The 24437-nt window shown below is 45.1% G+C and overlaps 1 protein-coding gene across 2 annotated transcripts; it reads left to right on the forward strand.

The window, feature by feature from the left end:
- The first annotated feature begins 321 nt into the window (after window positions 1-321).
- Window positions 322-23022, forward strand: rab5c (RAB5C, member RAS oncogene family). 2 transcript variants are annotated; one of them, XM_088905941.1, is made up of 6 exons: window positions 322-528; window positions 15594-15840; window positions 19048-19199; window positions 20449-20571; window positions 20842-20935; window positions 21763-23022. In XM_088905941.1, exons 2-6 carry the CDS (start codon window positions 15675-15677, stop codon window positions 21876-21878), a joined length of 651 nt encoding a protein of 216 aa, XP_088762067.1. In that variant the 5' UTR covers window positions 322-528; window positions 15594-15674; the 3' UTR covers window positions 21879-23022. The 2 variants fall into 2 exon arrangements, with proteins under 2 accessions (XP_088762067.1, XP_088762068.1); XM_088905942.1 differs by having other exon boundaries at window positions 378-449.
- Window positions 23023-24437: the final 1415 nt, after the last annotated feature.

Raw genomic sequence — 24437 nt, forward strand, 5'->3', positions numbered from 1 at the left:
CACCCTCCTACGTTAAGCGTTTTGCAACGCAGGAAATTATAAATGGGTAAATAATGATATAACGTCGACTTCAGCTTGACTGTAGACTTAAAAAGAGGTTATTTATTAAATGGTTGTGTTGAAAAAGGTTGTTCGAAACCAGAAAAAGTTTAAAACGCCTTTGTCGCAATAAAAGCTTACGTCCACACCAAAACCGCCCTTTAAGCTCTTCCGAACTACATTTCCCAGCGGCATCGCGCCAGCAAGACGATGATGTAATCCCCGGTCCTAGGCCTGTTCTGGAACGCACACGCTCATTGGTCATTTTGTCTTTCAGTCCCCCCTCCCTCCCATCAGGAAGTAGGTGGATCCTGGAAGTGGGGTTCGCAAGGCGGAAGTGAAGGCCGGAGCCTGTGATGAAGAATCGCAGAGCAGAGCTGCGAAATTGAAACAGAGAAGAGAATTAATAGGTTAAAAAATTTATTCCGATCGAAGAACCGGAGTACGGAAAACCTAAGAGGGTCTTGCGCTCGGGTGCTGTCTAAAATCGTGAGTTACACCTTGTTGCGTCTCTCGCGTTTGCCGTTTCAAGCCGAGCTGTCCCCAGTATTCAGCTGCCCGTCTGGGATCTGTTGCAGATTTATCGGCTGGTCTGTGATAAGACTGTGTTGTGTCATGAAATATGCTTGAAGAAGAATCGTTTTATTTTCTTTTTTCGTTTCACATGTCCGTTTCGCGGTGACACTGCTGTCTCCCTCTCGGCAGGCTGGTAGGAGTGAGTGGGTTGGGGGGGGGGGGGGGGGTTGTCTTGTGAGATAATATCGCTAAATAACGTTCAGAGCTATTGCTAAAACCCATTGAAGACAGTTCTGGGGCCGAAATTTCTACTTCTTGTATTAGGGAATTATCTACATACCGCTATTCTCATCTCTTTAAAAAACAAATGTGCCCATGTTAAATCTGTACAGGGGCAAAATAATATCTAGAAAACGTATTAAACCCCTCGATTGTTCCTGACGTGTAATAGGAGTCATACGGTCATTGTACAGCCGCAGAGGTTAGTAGCTCATAGTTCCTCATTTAAAAACTAAAACCAAAATATTCTCCCGTGTTTCGCTCCGTACACGGTAGCTGGTACAATAACTACGCTTGCTGTCTTCAAATGTCTCGGAAGAGGTTTAAATTTAATTTTTAGGTGTTACCCCCCAATGCTGCGAATCATTTTTTTTTCAGGCAGACAAGAACGAATTAATTAATAAACAGAAAGTGACCTTTTATTCCCTGGGAGTTGCTGGTTCCCCGTGGTCCCGGCATGTTGAGTGCGCACAAACAGCGATGTAAATCAATAACTCGGGATCATATGAGAAAGTTGCTGAACTTTTGCTTTATGATTCATTGGCTTACGAAACCTGTGCACGAGTTCTATTCCCAGAACCTGTTTCTTTTCTCGGCGCTTATAGCTGTATTGTCACTAGGAGACAGGGCCTCTTGCTACAAGTTTAGAAAATTAAAATTTGTCAGGTCCACAAGCCCTACAGTGTGACTTGATCAAAGCTTTAGTGCCACATTTCCAAGACGTTTCTCCTCCAGGAGGACGGATTATTCCTGCTCTGCTTTCTTATAAGTGCTGTAATGGAGACCTTAAAAAGCACTGGGTGTAGAAGAGTTTGGAACACACATGCACAGCGAGCGTTTGTCCGAAACGAGAATTGCTAACACAGATTCGACCCAGCACTGTTTTCTACAGCAGTGACACAAGCCAGAAGCACAAGTGAAAACTACATGAAAGTGCATTTAAAATGGAGAACAGGAGGCATGTCTTTAACCAAAGTGTTGTGGGAGTGTGGAACAAGCTACCCAGACATGTTGTTGAAGTCTGTACCCTGGTTTCTTTCAAGAAATGGGTAGATGACACCCTTGGATCAGTTACCCACTAACTACTAATGCCCTCCTCTCATTTGAATCAATGAATCTTTGTCTGCTATGGTGCTCTTCGTATGGTTTGCCAAAGGGAGCCTTTCAGAATTACACAGCAGCTGACGTTGTACCGCAGAAGCAGACCTCGTGGGCAAAGAGGAAAGGGTTAAATAGATGCCCCTCCTCTCACTTTGTGATATTTATGGACCAGAAATGAGCTCATGGTGTATTCTGAAGAATCATGGACAATCTCGTTAATGTCAAGGGTGCAGATGAGGCTAGTTGCAATGATATGACAATGGAATGTTATCACATAACATTGTCAGCATCATTTGCCAGCAGTTATCACATCCTTGCACAATATTTTACTGCTGCTTGACACCCACAAGCATGATTAGTGTCCCCCCCAGAATGTGCATGTGGTCTGTTCCTGTAAGAACCTGCGTTCGTTCAGGTGTAGTTTAAATGCTTTTGAACTGCTAGATCCATTCCAGCACAAGAGTCTGAGCAGCCAGCTCTTTCAGTGTAGAGTGGTCTGTTCTTCTAAGGAGCTGGTTTGCAATGAGCGGGTTCAGAGTGAGAAAGGTTTGGGCGGACTCCGTTATGTTCATGGTCTCTCTTCTCCTGGCTGCAGGCATTGCCCACTCGAGCTGTTTTGTGAAGCTGCCTATTGTTACAAGATGAAATGCCTTTTGTCAGGATGACCAATGATTTGATCATTTCCCCACAGTTTGTGTTGTGGTTTAACATTTTTAAAACAAGTGCAAAAGCAGCCATGTCTGCCATTCGAGAAGGCCAGTTTTCTTTCTGACACGACCGGCTGCATCATAGAATGTGACCTCAAGACCCTAAATAGAGACTCAGCTGATTCTGAAGCCTTTTAGAAAGATCTATGATAATGCATAGAAAAAAAGTGGCAACAAAGAGCTGATCAGTTGGACTGATCCATCCAGGTGTCAGTTGGAGTGGACCCTTGCATATGTTTTTAATAGTTTATTTTGATCATTTCAACCTGATCTTTAATATAGATGTTTGTCGTTTTATACCACAGTGTGAATGTGGTTTAATGTAATCGGAAGTGACTGAGTGTGAAATAACCTGTTTCTCACAGTCCTGCTGGGCTGTGTTGCTAATTGTCTCTGGCAAACGCAGACGTTCCAGGCTGGATTAGGAAAACATCATGCTGCATCAGATCCGGGCATCTGAAACGGGTTCCAGGGCCCCTGTCCTTTTTATCTTTTCTACCAGCAGCACTTGAAATCATCCTGGATAATTCATTAATTCAGGAATTTCAGCAAAGATTATGACTTTGACAAATAAGGGAGATGCAAGGCTTGGGGACGATAAAGATGTTAAGAGCAAAGTAGAACTAGTCCAACTAAGCAATGCAGACATTTTGCCTAGTGTGAAGTTATTTAATATGATTTAAAATGACAGGGGGTTATGATCTCGAGGCTGCCTTCTGCATTAGGAAAAACATCAAGGCTCCTTGGCTTGTCCTTATATACCACAACTGAGAGCCAGCTTATCTCGACTGTGTGTCTAACAGTGTGACAGGCCCAAACCACTATATTTGGATCAACTGGTTGGCTGTTAGATCTGAAGGAATGGCTGAGGTTGTTGAGTCACTCGTGACGCAGAATAAAAGACTTCCTTTACGTGTAGCTAATATGTCGGTTTCTAAAGGAATTGGCGCAGATCTGCTTCTGAATTCCCCTGTGCAGGGCCTGACTCAGGTTTTAACTGGTGTAGAGATGCCTCCTAGGAATTTGCTGCACTTGCAAGTCCGTTGTAGAAACCGGATTTTTGACTTGTTGTGTGATTGCTGGGAAGCCTCCTGGATTTGGGAACTAAAGTCTTGACATTCATCAGATTATTCCATATTTGTGAACTGTTTCCTTTTAACGTGCCTGTGAGGTTTTTTTTTCTAGTCTGGTGACGCATGAGCATTAAGTTTTGTTTAATGTAGACAAGAGCAGGGCTTTACATGCAGGTAGCTAAACCATAAACTATAAATACAAAATTGGAAAGGCTAAATGTGAGCAAGACTTGGATGTTTAAGGCAAAGTGAGGATAAATAGTTAAAAGTGGGGGGATTTTATATTAAAATGATATAACATGTCAGTAAGGCCTCATTTCGTATCTTGTGTGCAGTCTTGTTCACTGCAATACAGGAAAGAGGTTGGTGCTCTGGAATCAGTGGGATTCATTTCAAGGCTTAAAGGAATGCCCTACACTGACAGGCCAAAGGAAGTGGATCTTATTTTTTTTAACAGAAAAGACTTCTACAGGCAACCTTATAAAAGTCTACCTAGTGCACTCCTTCAGAATGAACAGTGAAACATGAACCAAGTGGTAACTGTGTAGAAGTGTGTATACAACTGAGAAGGAGGCACTTCTTTACGCAAAGGGTGGTGGGGGTCTGGAGCGCGCTACCCAGCTGTGTTGCTGAAGCCGATCCCCTGGCCTCCTTCAGGAAACAGCTGGATGAGATCCTTGGAGTAATTAATTACTAACTCCCAAATGAGCTGGATGAGCTGAATGGACCTTGTGCCAGTCCTTTGTTCACAAAGCTTGCAGACTTTGCATTGTCATAGCCACAAGTCTCCCCTGCCTATTGCAGTCAGCCCTGCTGCTGTGGAGCAATGGTGTTGTTGGAACAGCCAATCTATGGTGTTTCTTCCGAAGATCTGCTTTCACATGTGACCTTTGCCTGTCCTTTGTTGCCAGAGGCGCTGTGTGACTTTTCTGTCCCCTGTGCCTTTATATTGGCTTCAACCTTCAAGAGGAGGGGGAAGGCTTTTGCATTTTAGAAGCAATAGAGCTTTTTTTACTGTGCTGCTGCATCTTATCCCCTTCATCACAGACCTGTGTTCGCTCAGGCTGCTGCCTTCAAATGTGATTCTTTGCTAATGGCGGATTCTTTGCTGGTTTTTCCGTGCTGGCCCATGAGTGAGTTTTTTTTGTGCAGTGATCCGAGGAAGAGAACCTGGCAGCTGGGGGGGAATTTGCGGAGTTTGTCAAGCAGCTTTGGCTTCTATTCTATCAGAATATCGCAGGGTGATCTGTAGATCAGAGGCCAGCTTGTGAGAGTGGGGGTCGCAACAGTGAGATCCAACAGTTTGTGCCGATGAGCCGTCTCCTCCGATCGGAGAAGCGTACTGTACGGACCTGCGATGTGAGAATATTGAAACAAAGTACGAAGATCTTGGTCTTGCAGATGGTCTTTGGCTGGTTTGCTTGTATTCACATGTTCCGGGCCCCCCTCTTGTTCTGCATGTGTCAGGTCTGCCGCCTCCCCAGCAGAGCGCTCTGAGCAAGACCTGCCAACCGGTGTCCCTGCCATTGCGGGGTATTGGATAAGGGAGCTGCAAAGCCAGGCCAGATGAAAGCTCTCCTGACTTCAGAACGACCTTCTGGAAACCAGATGTGCTGCCATTACCACTCATTGATTCGTTTTCACGTAGTTGACACATGGGGTTTCGCATTTTATAGATTTTGCACAGGTGTAACGGTGACAGCCCGTAAGTTTAATCTGAACTTGGTTGTCCCACGTTGAAATAAGTAAATGCCGTTGCTTTTGCGGTAAGTGCTGCAAAGGCAGTGGGTGAGACCAACACTATGAGGGCTAGTTTGTAAAAGTGTCGTCCCCTGGCGCGTTGTGCTGCTGTGCCTCAGGTGAACGACTGGCCAAATGAGAACTGGAGGCCTGGCGTTCTGCGCCATTTGAATGGAACAGTTTTTATCTTGTTACTCGGTTCCTCCTGATCTTCACAGTCTGGGGTCAGTGTGGGGCGATTCTCTCCCCGCAGGGAGAGCGATGGTCTTGCCCAGCCTGGTGTTTTGGCAGTCGGTACAGATCCCTCCACAGGAGGAAAGGAACGAGGCAGGTGCCAGCCTTTCAGCTGCTTTCCTGCAGCTCGTGGGGGAGCTGGTAGAAACGAGCAACAGCCGTCTTTTGTCGATAAATTGACAATAAAGATCTTTAACAACACCACAGTTCTTTCTTAGAATCGCCCAACCGTGTTGACGTGGCTGCTGTTTTCGCTGGGTATGTGGGTACTTCTCTTTTTAGAGTGGCGTGATGCCTAGGAGCTATTCCCAGAGTTCCTCTTTGGCTTTGTTCCTTACATAGGAGAGCATTTGTTTGGTATACCTGGGAAACTCGGGGAAACTGTAATCTAGTCACTACAGCTCCCAGCACCCCACTGTCGGAGCCCCCGTGATGCCTTCTAAGGGGGTAATCAGTAAGCAGTTAACGGTCACTCCATCTAATCCTGAACTGCTCTCGGAGTAACCCGATGGAGAGTCTTGGCTCCAGTATTAGTGAGTTCCCTGTTTACTCTTTTTTTAATTTCTTAGATATACAGTCTCCTGTGAGAGATGAGCCATGCTTTATATTTTCCGCACAGTAGGTTACTGGCTCATGCCGGGGCCTTGCTTTATGAAATGGGGTAATTTGCCTTGCCGGACTCTAGTTCTCATTAAGACTTGAAAGAAAGCAGATTATGTTCCCCTGTTTCTGGAAAGGAACAAGTAACACACACCCGATGAAGGCTCCACAGCCAAAACGTCGTTTTCTTGCTTCTCTTTTCAGCAGGGAATAAACCTATTACTTGTTCCTTTGCAGCCTATGCGTGCTGACACGGCTAACCACCTGAACTGTATCTGGAAAGGCTGATAATAGTGCAGGAGTGTCTGAGTTTGAGATGGATTCTCTGAAGTGTGGATTTAAAGGGCCTGTATTCTGACTCATAGAATGGTTGGTGCACAATAACACCCTGCACGGTAAATGGGCAAAAGTTTGTTCTTGCTGTTTGTGCATTTTGGGTGTTATTTACGGTTTATTTAAAAGTACAGTAAATATAACTAATTTTGAGCACTAAGAACTCATACTCCATTATGATATCGATGCAAAGAATTGCACACTTTTATTTTTTTTCCAGTCTGACTCTTTTTTTTTAAGGAAGCTGGTTAAAAATAGAATCTAAAACAGTTTTTGGTATTTTCTCGACAATGCAAATGAGGCGGAAGCCAGGAGGCTGTCTGAGTGACGCCGAGATCAGCTCTTGAGGAGAATTCTGAGGCGAGGAGATGCACAGGCCTGCTGTTCCCAGCCCTGCTTCTGGTAACCCACACTCCTGCTGCTTTCCATTGCAGCTAAGCTCTTTACATAAGTGCAGCCTCAGTTAAACAACAGTTTGCTTGGGTTGAACTTTTGTAATTTGCACCAGCAGTTGTGTGGGGCCCCAAAATCAGGACTGGAGAGCCCTGGTGTTGGCGTGTGGGTTGGCCTGCAGTATGTGCACTCTGCTGTACCCTTGTGATGGGGCAGGCTGCTGTCTAAATGGCAGCTGGTATTTCCTGAGGGGTGACCTCAAGGCTATGAGGATCCCACCTGTGGGGAATCCTGTTGTTTATTTTACTCTTTGTACAGAGAGGAGTCCAGTTAAGATCATTCCAACAAATCACGGCAGAGTTCTAGCATGGGGCAGCTTTTCCCTGGAAATGTGGGAATTCTTGCTTGGATTCTCTTTTTTTCACTGCTGTCCGTGCTCTTCCTCTCCGGCTGCATTAAAAACCCCTGGAGTGCACATGTGGTATGTGACTTCATTAGCCCAGGATCTGCACTTGTTCTTTGATATCGGAGCAATCGGATATTGCTAAAGCCCTTGCTGAAGGGGAGGAGCTTGAGGCTGAACATCAGACATCACCTGGACACATTCCACAGAGCCTCTGTGTGTGCTTATCAAGCCGGTGATTCCAGTAAAAGCAGCTGTCATAATCCTGATATTGGCGAGGATCAGCAGCTGGGCACGGACATTCTCCAACAGAAAGGAGAGACCAAAACGGGCATGGGCTGTGGCAGATCCTGCCAGTGATCTAACCAGCACAGGTGCCCAGACTTCTTGTTACAGTTTTTCCCGGGTATCCTGCAGTCTCCCTCTCGCTTTGCCATTAGAAAGCTGCGAATTAACGCAAATAGCTCGCAGCATGCCAGCTACCACAAACAGGTGGGGGTATTGCACAGGGGTTAACCATTTGAGACACCTGGTTGAAATCTGGCTGCCACCTCATAACTTCTAGGGGTGGTCTGGAGCAAGCTACCCAGCCAGGTTGTTGAAGTCGATACCCTGGCTTCTTTCAGCAAAGGCCTGGGTGAGATCCTGGGAATCCTAAGGTGCTAACAGGGTTGATGGGCTGACTGAGCTCTCATTTCTACGCTTTCTTCCTAACTAACCCCCATTACAAGCAGGCAAAGCTATGAAGACCTTTTGATGCTCTTTTGTCATTTGTAAGGCAGCAATTTGTCAGATTACTGCTGTTTTTCCTTGTGTTGTTATGGTTACCAGTCCTTCCCTCCACCGTGCTGCTGATGTGTCATTGAGAAGCGCAGCAGGCATCAATGGGTGACCACTTTATTCTTTGCCACCGAAACATACTTATTATATTTTCTCAATAAGCAGTTCGCAGGACCGTAGGTGTCGGAATTTCCCTCTTAAATTTGTCTGAATGGTTGTACAGTTATCTGCAGCATCTCGTGGAGGGGATTTCACATCCACCCAGGTGTCTGCACCTAGAACAAGCCTATAGTTAGAATAAGGAGGTGTTGGCTAATCATTACTCTGGGGTTTGTGACTGGCCGGAGCTCTAGAAGAATGTTTTTGGTGCTACGCCCCGCGCTATCGCTGTGCTGGAACTGGGGATAGCTGTAGCTTTTTTCTTTATTTTTGCTGCAATTTGTGGTCTCAGAATCTTGGGCTTCTTGCTCTCATTTATTTATCAGCTGCTGACTCGCTCTTTGGTTTGGGGTGGGTCTCTGGTGTCTGGCAGGGGGAGCTGTGCAAACCTCAGTGTAGGGAGATCCCCAGGCGTCAGCAGATCATAAACGCCCTCTTCCAGACGTCAGCAGATCCTCCTAAGTGTCAGCAGATCACACCCCCAGTAGTGTAGTGGACAGTGAGGCAGACAGCACTGTTTTTAAAAGCTGTCCCTTGTGCTCTGGAAACGAATCATCCCTAGGTCAGCGAAGACAATGCAGGCGCTGGAATCCTACGGTAGATCACCCCCCCCGCACACGCACACAAATACACTTCTGCAACCTGAATTTTGGACCGTTCAGTAATTAAACGGTAAATAATAGATCTACAAGGGCTTGGGTTCTTCTGTGACAGGAAGTTACTTCCAATTTAAACTTCTCTCGGTCTCAAGCCCCCAGATTTGAAGAGTCAATCAGAAATCTCTCGTTGTTAGAAATAGTCAATTTCCGAGTTTGCACCACAACGGTAGGTCACCAAACCTACGCCAGTGATGTCGGAGCAGACTGTGTGCGTTTTGGTTTTACTCCTTGCTAGACTGGGGAAGTGGGGTGAAAAGATTTCCTTTGTTTCTGGAGGTAGTCTGCGAGCACCCCAAGGGGTTCCTGACCTGGAGACTGGCTTAGTGTCTTATTCCATCCTACTGTCCATCTTCTAATTGCTTTATGCAGGAGACGGTCGTGCGAGAGCCAGAGCCTATCCCAGCAAGCAGCGGGAGCAAGGCAGGGTATATCTTGGACAGGGCGCCAGTGCATAGCTGGGCAGACCCAGACATGCACACGCTCACACCAGGGCCAGTTTTCCCAGAAGCTTGTTAACTTACCAGAATGTCTTTGGACTGGGAGGGAACCAGAGCATCTAGAGAAAACCCATGAACATGGGAAGAACATGCAAACTCCACACAGATGGCACCCCTCAGGTCGGCAACTGAGCCAAGTGCCCTGACACTGCGAGGCAGCAATGCCAGCTGGTGCATCACCGTGCTGCCCTAGACTGGTGTTCTTCTGTTTAAATCAATGCCCTGGACACCAGTCGATCGGCGCCGCTCCTGTTGCGACTCTATGTAAAGGGAGCCAGCGCAGTGCTCCTGCACCCAGACGCCTGGCATTAATATTTCAGCCCCTTCTGCCACTCTCACTGCACTGACCCACTTCACAGCAGCTCCTGCGTATGAAGAGCTGCTCTGCTGCTACTGAACCTGCAAAAACTACCCAGGAAATTTGTGTTCTCTCTCTGTTGCCAAGTTCCATATTTCCTTCTTCCCCGGAGCCGTCGTTGGTATGGGCCTCTGTATCGATCATCGCCGTGGCTTAACTGTCAATTACCCTGATCAGTGTCTTTCTCCTAGAAAGCATCATTCTAGTAAACGGGTGCCTGAGTAATAGTTCAGGTTGTCAGAGTTGCACGTAGCCCGGATTACCAGAGTATGGTAATTAGGTTTGCAGTGATGACGTGAGGGTTGAATCATTTTATTACTTCAGTTCTTGTCCACTAAATTAGATCTGAGTGACTAAAAGTCAAATTGAATGGAGAAAGCTTAGCAGCATCACGTCGTCGTATCATTTCGGATAACTGCTTCACTTTCAATAATCCAGTTTGGAGTCACAGTGGCCCAGGTCCTGTCCCAGGAAGCACTGGGCGCAAGGCAGGATGCACACTGGATGGGATGCCAGCCCATCACAGGGCACAAAGAAGTGAAGTAGCAAACAATGATAAAAATGGGCAGTGACAAAGCAGCTTTATTAAAATGCTTTCCTATCAGAATATTATAGAATTACACAGCGACCTTGTTCATCATGCATGGGTGATAACTTATATAGCTCATGGACTTACTGTATAATAACGGTATATTTTATAATAACATTGTATAACATGGACTTATTGTATGTCATGCTGTAAATGTTTTGCATTTCTTTATTACTCTGATGCACTGTTCCAATATTAACATGCCATATTCATGCAGTCCATCATCAGAAGTGCAATCAGGTAGTATTCCTTTTTAATACTTAGTTAAATATTTTTTGAGACACACCAGCAGAAAAGGTTTCTTTTACCGAATGTATATATATATATTTTAATAGAACCATGTTCTTTTATTTTGAGTAGCATTACTGTACCCCAGAAAATGGACCAAAATACTTCTCTTGTGAAAATGTAAATTGAATTTCTGAGAACCTCTTTTACTTTAATCCATCCAATTTGTAACGGCCGTACCTAGTATGTGGTCAAGAACAAGCAGCAGGGGCAAAGGCTACTTTAATCTTTATTGTGGAATACTAACTTGATATCCAGAGGTTCCTGTATGGTGCACCTTTCTAGAGCACATCCCCAATACATACCAGGGTACGCCATGTACCCTTGTTACCTGCGCTCATTTGCTTTTGACACTTTAAAATTTTAATTTTCTGAAAGATCTATCATGAACAGTGCTGCATAAAATTCAAGATTATTAATAATAAAGCTTGGGATAAAGATAAGAATAAAGATTCTTATGAAAAGTTGATTCTTGCATTTGGCTGTGATGCACTGGGTACACATTATTACATCCTCTTGCTTCAAAATATGTATTTATTTTTGGTGTCGTTTCAGCCCTAACTGAAGATTAAGCGCAGTTGAGGCAGAAGTGGTCCTACCAGCATGTTAAAACTAGTGTTTAGGGCTCTCTAGCTAGTTGAAACTCCATCTCTTACCAGCCATGGGCATTGTGTAAGTGGTGAGGCAGGGGGTCCCAGACTTTATCCTGAAGGGGAGCAGTTCTGCAGGTTTGCATTCCAGCACAGCTCTTGGCGATGTCGCTGAACTAATTATGTTGATTTTTGGGGGGGGGGGGGGGATCAGTGTAATGGATTTTGCCAACACTTCAGGTGCTGCTGATTTGAAGAGACATGAAAGAATGTGACCCTCCAGTACTGGAGTCTGGCACATACAGTCAGAGCATTTAGTACTTAAGCTTGTGGCCTTACTAGAATGTGGATCCATGAATGCTGTGTGTAAAAATGCCTGTTGCTGGTTCAGTAGTTTAGCTTTGCATCTGGGATGAAGGCTGAGTTCTGGGGTCCCGTCATTACCGGGCAGTCTTGCCATAACTGGACCAAAACCTGTTTGTTTCAAACGAAGTTCTGTGTGACCAACGTCACATCGTCATTAATAAGCTCCTGGGCAGAGGAGATCGGTGTGAAGAGTACAAGATAAGTGCTGCTGTTTTCTCCTTCCTGCCCTTTTTTCTAGCTTTTGGGCTGAGCTTGTTAATACCCAACTCCTACAGGAAAGTCCGATCTGCTGTGCTCCGGGCACAGATCTTGCCTTCTGAGCATGAGAGCTGGTGGGTGTCGGGCAGGTGGCAGGAAGCCACAGCCCTGTCTTTTCACCTCCAAGTCAAGAAAAAGGGGGCGAAACCTGCTTGTTTTAAGCTCCCACCATACCAGCAAAGGGACAGACCCCCCTGGTGAACGTTACCGATGAGAAAAAGACTTCAAAGGCTGTTCAAAGTTCAGCAGGTCCTATCCTCCTCTTTTACACTCTGTTCTTCTCTATTTCTGAATGTCAGTCACTTCTGTTTTTCTGGAAGAAAGTGACAGACCCATCAGGTGGGCGTCGGCTCAGCCAGTATCCGTGCCCTATAGTCCCAGTGCTGCTGTGATTTGGGGTTCCCCAGGTGGCCGTGCAGAATTGGCTGGGGGCTGCAGAAGTTGGGTGGGCTTGTGCCGCCCAACAGATCCACAACGAGACTCAGCCCTCCTACATGAGCCCCCGTTTAAGCACAGCAGAGCTTGCAACATGGGGGAGCCCCGACGGACTAACGGGTACGCGTTTCAGAGGAGGCTTGGCCCGTCCTCGTTCCTCCCTCCTCCTTCAGCACAGGCTGCAGCTGTGAAGCCCAGTCGTTTCATCGCAGGCAATTCGAACGGTGTGGCTCAGACAGAATATGGTCGTTTCGAAGGGAAATTCAGAAGTTGGGCTTGTTTTTTTCCCTCTGTTTTAGCTCCTGCCGTATCGAAATAACCAAGAAGAAACTTTATTTTTTTTTTCACCTGTTTTTTTTAAATGCAGAAATTGCTGTAAAAAACAATACTCAGCTTTTTTTTTTCAGGATAGGTAGCTGTGGGCAGACAGGGATCAGAAACTGAAGTTTCGTTTCGAAGGGCTTAGAAATAGTGTGCTTTAGATCACAAGGCTATTGTCGTAATCTAAAGCGACTTATATGTGTACCCATTTATACACCTGGATTCTCTTTGGAAAGCAGCCCAGTGAAATGCCTTGATCATGGCTAAAACAGCTGGCACAACCTATCAGTTATAAGTCCAGAGACCTGCCCACTGCTCCACGTGACCGGGCCTCTGTTAGTTTAACTAACTTTTTAACTGTTCACAGTTCATCTAAACAGGAACTGGAAAGTTGTTCAGGTCTGAATAATCATGCTATGAAGTACTTAAAGCGCACATTTTGCATAAAAAGGATAGACAGGTGTGCTCCCCACGAACATGCTCTGGGACTGTTCTCGCCGAGCAAGACAGGCTAACTTTACCTCACTGTAGCCTGGAGCCGTTCAGTGCCTGTTCTCTTACCTTCACTGTCTGGAATGTGGGGCTGAGGCGTTAGAGAAATCTGGCTTTGTAAGAGGAAGAAGCTCAGTTTTTGGGAACTAAAACCAGGTTAAGACGATTTTTTTTGGGGGGGGGCGGGGCAGGACCCGTTGTCACTGCCTCCGTGCGGTTTCTGTGACGTGGACAAGACCCCAGCCTCAGTGGTGCCACAGAATGGCAAGGGAGGGCAGGGACAGCGCCATCCGCACAGCCCGCACTGCGTCCTGCAAGCTGACCACCTGTGATCCTGTTCAGAGCTGGGAGGCGTGGTCGAGGAGGACAGTGAAATCGGTTTATTCCAAGACCTGAGAACGGGGTTTTCTTTTAAGCGGAATGCAGGCAGATCACCAGCCAAAATGAGGGGAAAGTCCCATCATGTTTGTAGAGATTTTAGAGACAATAGGTTTTTACACCTTTAATCCATTGAAGTTATTTTAGACAAAGGAATTGAATTAGCACGTCATTGAAACATTTTTTTCTCGACTTGAAACTGACTTCTGCATTCTGAATAGCAAACTAATCCAGATGTGAGTGGACGCTATTGCTGTGTCTTAAATGGTTTCATTCTTTAAAATGTCCAAGTGTGGCTTGTTGATCTTAAGAAAGACGCTGATGGATAATTTTAATTAACAAGTGGTACGTTTTAACACTGAAGCAAATAACTTCGTTTCAGGTACATGGTGTCTCTGCATGCGTGTCTCCATTCGGACATTTGTTAGCCAATTAATTCTAGTTAAGCTGTTGCCCTGCCTTGTTTTTTTTATTTCGGTTAAAGGAACTTGTTTTGAAAAACAGGCATGTTTTCTCCTCTTAAGGCTAAGGATGTGCCAGTTCGTCAGTTAAGGTTTTGTGTGTTATTTTTCTCTGAGGCAGAGCTCGAGAGTTGAGAAGCCAGTGGTATGCAGACAGCCCCATTCTTGTGTCGAGGCGAGACGGAAGCAGAGACTGCTGTTCCAAACCTTCACTGAGCGAGTCATTTAAGAAAAAACATGATCAGTAGGAAGTTGGTGATTAACTGGAACCCCTGTCGTCTGATCAGTTACTCTGAGAGCCTTTCTTCTTGAAGCCTCTTGTGGCTGTTTCTCTGTAGCCCTTGGGGCTTGATATAGTTCCCAAATAAGATGTGCTCGTGCTGCCACTGCACTGAGGTTAACCTATGTGTCACTAAAGATCATAAACAATTAAGATCAAGAACTTTCAGAGGTTCAATTCAAAGGATTTCCAAATTACTCAGAGTTCTTGCTTGATCTATCACCATTAAATTGTTCCAAGACTTTCAGAAACTTTCAGTTTGATGTTTACTTACAAAACATGGTTTGCTGGGTGATGGAGAAGGTGAGAAAGGTTGCGGACGAGAACAGGAGAGTAGTGAATTGATCAGAGGATCTTTATCTAGCTCTGTCTTGAAAGTGGTGAGGGTTTTTGCCTTTAACATGATGGGGTCGCCTGTTCCACACTCCGACAAGAGTGTGTGAGTGTGTGAGTGAAGAAGAGTGTCCTGTTCTCAGATTTAAGAGCACTTCCGTCATGTTTGTCCACCAGTGTGTGTGTGTGAAACAAAGGCCAGTTCTTCCTCTGCTGAGGTGGGCCTGGAATGGCCTGGGCAGTAGATGGAGGTGTAATGTGGGGTACTGATGATGGCTTGGGATCGATCTGGCCGTTTGACAAATAAAAGCTTCAGTGTGTTTCCCTTCTTCAGCATACTGCAGGCCCTTCTTCAGAGAAGGCGACAGGGCTGTGGTATTAGCTGGGTGTGTGTGTGGGGTGACGCGAATAGCTGTGGTCATGAATACACAGAGCTTCCTGTCCGCTGTGTGAGCTCTCTTCCTGTAACTCAGAGCTCATCCCAGCCAGACACACAAGTCTTAAAATGATCTTGTCTTGTCTCCAGAGAAGCTGCCCTCAGTTAAGCTTTTTTGCCAAGAGAATTAGATGGGTGACCCATACAGGCTTAAAACCTGATCAATATTGATAAGTCATGGTGGACATTTTCAGTGAAGATGTACATTGAAGCCTTTTTCATACAGTTTTCTAAGGCTGCCAAGACTGTGTCTCTGAAATGTTGCCATGATAGCATTTCTAACACATTTTGTTTTGTTCTTCAGTTGCATGCGTTAGTGCGTCTCCTGTGGAATTATTCTTAGAATGTTTGTCTCCTCATAATCATATTACACGAGAATTGCCATCTTGTAAAAAACATTGGTTCTTTTTTATGATTTTTTCCAAAGAATAGCTTGCTGTGCACACCCAAAACAAAAGCGATCGCTGGTAACGGGATGTTTTTTGTGCCCCACAGGAGTGGTGTCCCTCTCGGCCTGCCCTGCCCAGCAGTCTCCAGCCTTCTCTCCCAGGGTAGTCTCTGCTTTGCACTTTGGCGATGGCTGGTCGGGGAGGACCGGCACGATCCAACGGCCCGGCAGCAGGCAACAAGATCTGCCAGTTCAAGCTGGTGCTGCTGGGAGAGTCTGCAGTGGGCAAGTCCAGTCTGGTTCTGCGCTTCGTCAAGGGGCAGTTTCATGAGTATCAGGAGAGCACCATCGGAGGTGAGTCCCACAGCACTGGATCAGGAGGAGCTGAGACTCCTGATGGCAAGCAGCGGTCCTGGAGAGCCGCAGTCCAGCAGGTTCTCTGGGTCTCCTTAAAACCTAGGAAGACCTGTTAAATCACGGCAAGCATGCCAGTAAATTCCTGGAATCCGGACAGTTAAGAGCTGCCCTGGAATGAAAACCTGCAGAGATCCTAGAGAGCTTTTGCGCTCTTTAAAGCTCTTATGCTAAATGCCTACAGATCACAATATAATAGTATCATAGTAACTACAAGCAACCTTGTCTTGTGTCTTAAAATGCCTTAAAATGACGTGTCATTGCAATTCGGGTCAGTCAGTGCCCCTTCTCAGTTTCAGGTGGGTGAGCCACTACTAACTTTATCACGCGATTTTGAATGCCATTCCAAAAGTGCCAGCAGTGCAGGTCTTGAGTTGACTTCTTTTTTTAAAGAGTTCTCTCTGAGCGAAACGTAACTTCAGTGGCCTTGCACTGCTGTGCACTGAATCCTGGGGCCTGGAACAGTGGGAGGACGGGAGTGATGAGAGATAACCACGTGTTGAGGAAGAGCAGTCGGGACACGGGCAGAGGGGAATTTCCTGCCTGGGAGGCAGTGCTGTGTGGGACGAGCTGGGAGATAACGCAGTGTGAGGGGAATCTCAGCACTGGGGCAGGGGGCCTGCATCAGGAGCGCAGAGCCCCAGCCAGCGGCGAGAGGATGCCCTGACGACTCTGGCCGCTGCAGGAAGAGGAACGCTGTCAGCACTTTTCCCCGCTTGCGTGTTTTTTTTTTCCTGCTTGGCGTGCCGGTCGAAGGTCGTGAACACTCCAGAAGTAGCAGGGGTTGAACTTTCCACCAGAACCGCGTTTCCAGCTTCTGCATGTGACTGCCTTCGCAAGGCAGGCCAAGTTGTAAGAACTGTTAGGTCTGTGGGCTCAGCTTTTTTTTTTTCTTCCTCCTAGTGGCGTAGCGGTGTACTTATGTCAAACCTTCCCTGGCTCCTAAAGAAATTGTAACCAGCTCTTTTCCCCTGAATGATGCAGAATTTGTTTTGTGTGTATTCAATTCTTCAGTCCCATCACGGATAGGGTCGGCTATGCTTTGTAATATAATTGAAGCTGCATGATGTGTTAACTGGCCCTCATTTGGATAAATGGACTAGAATGAACTTGAATTTACAAATGAGGAAACTGCTGTAAGACTATTGATTAAGCAGCACTGAGTGGGACAAAAAAGCAGCTGATCCACCTGCAGAGAGGTAGGAATTTGATATTGTAGTTTGAGTCCTATATGGTATTAAAGTGTATGAGCTGAAACTAATAGAAACAGCAAGAGATTTTATCTAATTTTCACGAGATGTTTCTGCTCTACCTTATGACCCATGACGTCAAGCTTTTTCGAAAAGGCATTATTGAGAGCAGCTGTGGTACAAAGCAGCTAGATGTTTCTCTCTCAAAATATCATCCCTGATGTGCACTTCTGCATTTGCTGTGCAAAGCTGCTGAGTTTTAGGACTGAAATTGAATCATACTAGCAATAAAACGGGTGCCAAAAACAGGAAGATTGGGCTTGTTGTAGTGCCACATACAAAACAGCATCCTCTTACGTAAAACACACCAGCCCATGCATAAAGCACTGAGGCCATCAGGGCAGAGAGCTGATTGATTTTTTTTTTTAGTTCCCAATACTCAGCTGTTTTCAGAAACTACTTAAGTACCTGAATTGTTTCTCTTAATCAAAGGTCTTTACTGTGTAGAGGTGCAGGTATGTATTGCAGTATTCAATGTTGGTATAATAGGCACCTGAATTGCAAGAACTTAAGACGGGTTAATAATGAGAAGAGGCCGTGTCACATCTAGCCTGTTTGTTGAAAGCACTTTCATATTCTGGTATTGGATCGTGCCAAGAAACATTTCCCCTTTGAATTGTTTCCCAGATGAGGTCTAGAGCTCAGCTCTTTCTCTTTCTGCAGAGAACCAGTGAGGCCTTGTTTAGCCAAGTAAAGGGTTAACGCCTGGTACCCCATTGTGGGTGAATAGGGGGCTTTGTGGACTTCTTCAGAAGCATGAAGAAGAGGACACAAGTGGAAGCTATGAAGTGCTTTTATAAGATGCTTGTTTTACATAGAAGTGTGGAGTAAGCTGCCCAGCTTCGTTGTCAAAGGCACTAATGGACAGGATCCTTGAAACACCTTGCTACTTACAACCACACAGATCTAGATGGGTGAAATGGCCTGTTTTCATTTGGAAATTGTTATAATGGACATGACACAGCCCCTGTCATGTCAAGGGTGGCAATACTGAAATGTAGGGAGATAAAGTTCTATGGGGAAAAACGGGTTGAGAAGCTTCCTCTTTGAATGGCATTATGTGGATTTTGGACCTTTTGTTACTGTGTATGAACCGTCTGTGGAACTCATCATAAAACCTTCAGTGAATTCAGGTGGATTGTATTTAAATCTTAAGGTGATCATGTATGTGTCTTCAAGTTTGCCTCTGATTTTTTTTTATTGGGTTATTTGTTATGCAGTCTTTCCTGTTTTGTTTGGCCCCTGTGTCTGCTGGAGTCTGTGCCCATGTGCTGCTTTAGATCCCACGTTAATTATCAGAACTTCCCTTTGTTTGAGCGCAGAGCCCGGAGTCTTTGTGTCTCTGCTAGGAAGTGAAATTTCCGAATAGGCGGCTTAAATCCACAGTAAGAACTGTGATCGAAAAGCAAGGGAACTGCAACTGAAAGTTCAGCTCCTAGTTGCCTCTGGGCTTAGAGGAAACGGATCAGGCCATTTTTGTGGCATTGGGATTAAAGCAACATTTTGCTTTGTGCTTTTGGGGTGAGGAAAATATTTTGTGGTGTTAGCATTTTAGTGACATTCAGACTGATTAAGCACCACATTAAAAAAAAAAACTCCCATTCTGAGTAATATTCTTGCATTTGTTTCATATCCATTCAGGCATTCTGCAGCAGGAATGGCTGGGTGGGGGGCATTCAGAGAGGAACAAATCTAATGCCCCCCCACCCAGAGGCAGAGATGGAGGAGATGGAGGTGTTTGGACCTCTGTTTTTGCAAGTGAAATCCTTGCAGGTGAAGGTTCCAGGCCGATGGGCGCGGCGTGGCGGCTCTGACAGGAGGGAGAGGGGGATTGTGGGAAAGAGAACAATGGCCCTTTTGACCGGCAGTGACTTTGCTCTTGCTCTTCTTTCTCCAGCTGCCTTCCTCACACAGACGGTCTGCTTGGACGACACGACGGTAAAGTTTGAGATCTGGGACACAGCCGGCCAGGAAAGATATCACAGCCTGGCGCCCATGTACTACAGAGGAGCGCAGGCGGCCATTGTGGTGTATGACATCACTAACACGGTACGCAGAGGATACTGGAGCAGCCTGGGCTCTCTGTGCCTGTGAGCAGGGTTCAGGGAGGGATCAGGATTGTTCGCATTCATTTTACCAGGTGGATAAGGGAAGACTGTGAAAAGCTTGTTTCTTTTTTTAGTGGGATCATTAAAGGGAAACTGCAGTCCCAGTTTCTCAGACTGGTTATTAAATCTCTGTAACAAAATACATTCATTGACCGTATAGACAAATTTGACAAATTTCAAATTCAGCACACAATAATGAACTTTGTGAAAGTACTGTAAGTCGCCATGTTGTCACAAACCCCTGATCTCGCCATGGGCGAGAGTGAGAGTTTGCAAGAACTGTGACGCAAAAGGGCCCTTCCTGCTCGCTAGTCCCTGTAATGACTGATGTAATGCGATGTACGAGAATTAGTACAGGTTGTGCAGCAGCCTTTTCACCGCAGAAATGTTCCACTTTGATCTGCATGCAGAGTTAACAAGTAGATCATCTTGAAGTCTAGAGCAGTATTTCTGTTGGATTAAAAGAGGATGTGTACACAAGCCTGCTTCTTTACAGTGTAATAGAGCCGCATCACGTCTCTGGATGTTTTGTTGCCTCGTTCTGAATCGCAGAGCACGGTGCAGCGCATACCTGGAAATTTTGTCCGTTTTGCGATGTATCGTCATGGTTTTACAAGTCACTGTGTACGTTTTACGTTTATTGTGGTTTGAACTGCACTCATTAATGCTGATTCTTTTATACCCCTGGTATATCAAAATAGCAGTTCCCCTTTTAAACACCACGTTTGCAAAAACCTACCATCTCTTCATAATTAAAATTGTGGTCACCCCTTATATAGCTCACATGTAATCTTTCTTCGTCTTAGAAAATGAGTTCCATATCTACAGCAAAATAATCTGAATCACCTCTATATTGATACTTCACATATTTTGGTAATTGGAAATCAGTTTTATATGTTTCAAGTACTTGCGGGTTGAGGTGTGGGAAGCCCCTATTTTTTGATTTAGTGAAGATGTAATTGTTAATGTTTTTCTGTTCTAGAAGTAGGAGCTGTAGAAGTACATTCTGTAGACTGACAGTGACGACAGTTGGGCCTTAAAAGTGTTTGGAGTTACCACGATGCAGTGCATGGCTTGCTTAGCAGATACAGGATTTTTTTTTATTGGGTTAACTGCATCTCCAAAAAGTCGTAATGTTTTTAATGATTTCCAAGGGAATAGCACTTGTACATTTTTCTGCTTCTCAATAGGACACATTTGCACGAGCTAAGAACTGGGTGAAGGAGTTGCAGCGACAAGCCAGCCCCAACATCGTCATCGCCTTGGCGGGCAACAAGGCCGACCTGGCCAACAAAAGAGCTGTGGACTTCCAGGTGAGCTTGTTTCCTGGCATGTGCAGGAAAACCACCTTAAACGCAATCCTGACGGAAAAGGTCCTCGAGCTACACAACACTGTACGCCGTTTTCTCTGTCGCCATCAGTCGACACGTCCCCTTTACAGCAGACCTTGCGTTCGTGTGCGGAATACAGCTTTGACGATGTCTGGGGTGGTCAGTGGGCTGAAACACGCTGGCGGGGGGGGGCGACTCGGGTACGAGCTCCGTAGACTCATCGCCACAAACGTGTCTCGTCGGTCTTTCCAGGAAGCGCAAGCTTACGCTGACGACAACAGCCTGCTGTTCATGGAGACATCCGCCAAGACGGCAATGAACGTGAATGAAATCTTCATGGCCATAGGTACAGTATTTGCCCCTGCGGAGGGTTGGGGGCACCTAGCCTGGATTATTGTCTTGCAAAATGCAGAAATCAGTCTCATTCAAGTGAACCCCCACCATCACACTTGTGAAAAATTTGCCCTGCCCACAGCACCACTATGCTCATGGTACAAATAGCAGCTTTGTGCATAAGTGTCTGTCAGGTCCTACATGTACAGTTTCAAGTTAGAGAAATGTATTCATTTCTATGTCACCTTAAGTAAAGAATGTATATTTGGACTTCCCTGGCTGGGGTACCCCCTTTTTCAAGCAAAGACCTGCAGGGGGTTCCCTCTTTTCAAGCAAAGCTGTTTGTTTTCAAAGTAGGTCCGTCAGTGGGGAAGTACTGATGACATCTGGTGCGTGTTACTCTTGCACACAAATTAATATTGGGGGCGGGGGGGGGAGACATTGATGGTGTCTGGATTGCCATCCAGGAATCCCGATCCTAATCAGTATCTGCTGAATTGTCATTCCAGCTCAACTCTCGGTTAGTGCTTTGCTGGATTAAATATATGTTGGTTCTCTTGGCTCCTAAAAGTGAAGATTGAATTAAGGTTACTGGAACGTAACCTCAGTGTAGGAGATGAGAAATCTAGTTCTAAAGCAGAAAATGACTTGAACGGAGGGCTCCGTTAATGAAGAGCAAGACTGAAAACGGGCAGGCCTCTGCAGTCAGGTGGGCCCAGGTTCGAGAGGACTCATGCTGCCTGGGTGCCAGTTTGAAAACCTGCGCTATGGGTTAGTGAGGGTCGTGACCCCTCCAGCAAAGCAGCGCCGCCTGATCTTGCCGTGTCTGTTATCTTGTAGCCAAGAAGCTGCCGAAGAACGAGCCTCAGAGCGCAACGGGCACAGCGGGCAGGACCAGAGGGGTGGACCTGCAGGAGAGCAGCCCTCAGAACCGCAGTCAGTGCTGCAGTAATTGACCCGCCGAGAGGCAGCGGACCGAACAGAACCACCCGACGACGTCGCGCAGATCCACCCGAGCCCATTCTTCCCGATCGCACTTAACGGAGCGTGCAGCTTTGTGGGTTTTTTCTCCTCCCTCCCCACCTTGGTTTTGCTGCTTTGATTTTTTTTTTTCCTTCTTTTAAATCATAAGCTGGAGAGAATCCATTCCATCAGCCTCTCTCTCATCTTTCTGTACAAATACTAATTCAGTGGTGTCTTAAGTCACTTTTTAAAAACAAATGTATTATACTGGCTTCTGCTCTTACCTTCTTCTCTGGTGGTGGGTGCATGTAGCGAATTCTTTTTTTATTTTTGCCCCTCTCCCACCTTCCACCCTGGTCTTTCGCCCCTCCCCAGCACAAAGACACGGGAGGGTGGGAGGAATTGGGGGAGTTGCATCTCTTTCCAAATTAACCATCTTGTAGATTATTATTGATATTATTACTATTCTGGCACAAGCAAAACAGGATATAATGAATAGGATAGACCTAACATGGTTTTTGATCATTTATGTATAAGAATCACAACTATATGCATAGTGCATTAACAGTCATTATTATACCAGTAAGTCATTTTTAGCATTAATGTAACAATTTTTGAAATCTGTTGAAGTTATAAAAATGGAAAAAAAAGCCAGATTTTTTTTCTGACCAAAATCACACTTACGAGTATTGGAGATTATTTTGCTGTATTTGTATTGTATATTTTTTTCTTCAATATGTAACCAATCAGTACTTAATGGTCAATACAGTACCTTCCCAATATATAAATGTATTTTTTGTCATCTTTATTTTTGTGTTGGAAAGCATGAGTTTTCTTTTTTTAACTGGTCCTGTTTTTTTTTTTAAATTGGGGTTTCTGTTGTAACATGCACTGGTGCCGTCGATCAGGTAGAGACTTTGCAGATAACATCTTGTCTTTGTTTTTGGAGTCCTTTGGAATCGTGCTGTGTTGTCACTAAATGACATTAATGACTGGCACAACAGAACAAAGCTGTCCTGTCAGCTGGAGTGTGCTGTCACTGTGTGGCTCAGCTCATGTGTGGAGGAGTCCTGTTTTCAAGTATGGGGAGGCTCATTCTGTAATTCTACCAATAAACATGGAGGGGGACATGTCTAAGAAGTGTTGTCCACTGAATTTCACTTGCACGCACGGATTAAAAACAATGACCAACAAAGAGTCAATACCACAGGAGTCCGACGCTGTTCACTCGCACACTTGAGAGATGTCGTTGTTAAATTTGCCCTTAAACCAAAGCAAATACGACAATTGAACAATGACACCTAATTACAGTGAAACTGTGCAAAATCTTTTTTTTTTCGAGTGTCAGTTGATTAGATGGTCTCTGGTCCTGCTGTCATTCAAGTAAACAGCCTGCTTCATCGATCAGAGAAAGTGCAAATTAATGATGGATTATTGATTAACATCCTATAAATTGTTACACATAGGCACAAGGTCATTTTCTATATATTACTATAGTCTATGCTGTGTATAGTATATAAACTCAGATTAATAGAAGCGTTATTGAAAAGATGAAACATAATATATTTTCCCAATCCCAGACCAACTTTAAAATCTTGCCCCAGTTTTAGGTGTCCAAGGATTTTGGTCCACCTCAGTCTCCCCATTTAATGTAACTTGCTGATGCCTCAGAATCGAACTTTGGGTTTTTGCTGCAGGCAAAATGTTTAGAGGTGGTTCAGAAGTCACAGAATAGAAGTATATAAATATCACCTGCTGTGATAGTTGTTGGTAGTTGTGGTAGCTGTGGTATCCTGGTCTGGTGAGACCACAATGTCTTTTGGTTTTTGTACCAAGCTGATTAACTGCAAGCAAAATTAGTTTATTTACATGTGCATTCTATTTAATTTCAGTTCTTATAAAGTTGTGTTTTTGGGTAGCTCTGTGCCAATCGCAAGGTTTGAGAATTCCTCTCATTCAGGCGTCAGTGGAAATGCAGCTAATCCGATTTAGGGGAAATAAGTCACTTCCGGAGTGTTATATACGTTATCATTCCCACCTCTTGCTCATAAATAGAATTTTTTTAATCGGAAATGATTGAACAAATTCTTAGAAAAAGCTGGGAAGAGACTGCATAAAGTTATATATGTTGATCTATTTGTATTGGAAATTACTTTAAACTGGGGAGATACTTTACTCAGAAACAAGTCTAGATAATCGAATACAGGCTTCACTTCGAACTGCGATTCAAGGCTGAGTCGAAAGGAAATCCCGGACAGACCTCCGGATCTTCTGGATCAGGAGTGATAACCTCAGGGAGCTGTCAGGGTTTCATCTGTAATAGTTTTAATTGATTAATAGTTTTTCCTCTATTGTGTGGTTTATTACCCAATCATTAACGGGCAAATTTATGAGGCCTCCCATTTGACATTAACGGTCACTAATACTGTCTCAATAATTTACTTTCTGATCAACATTTCGTGTGCAAGTTTCAGCCCGGGATACAAGCCGAGCCATAACCTTTTTTTTCCGGCTTTATATTCTATCTTACGAATTCCAATTTTGCTTTTAAT

The sequence above is a fragment of the Atractosteus spatula genome, chromosome 26 (genome assembly GCF_055471065.1).
Source record: "Atractosteus spatula isolate fAtrSpa1 chromosome 26, fAtrSpa1.hap1, whole genome shotgun sequence".
NCBI classification, from domain to species: domain Eukaryota; kingdom Metazoa; phylum Chordata; class Actinopteri; order Semionotiformes; family Lepisosteidae; genus Atractosteus; species Atractosteus spatula.

What these genes read in the sequence shown, in the direction of transcription:
- rab5c (XM_088905941.1), top strand. Translation starts at nt 15,675, where the DNA reads ATGGCTGGTCGGGGAGGACCGGCACGATCCAACGGCCCGGCAGCAGGC. An exon ending in TCAGGAGAGCACCATCGGAG is followed by an intron (nt 15,841 to 19,047) that starts GTGAGTCCCACA and finishes TTCTTTCTCCAG; the next exon opens with CTGCCTTCCTCACACAGACG. An exon ending in TGTATGACATCACTAACACG is followed by an intron (nt 19,200 to 20,448) that starts GTACGCAGAGGA and finishes GCTTCTCAATAG; the next exon opens with GACACATTTGCACGAGCTAA.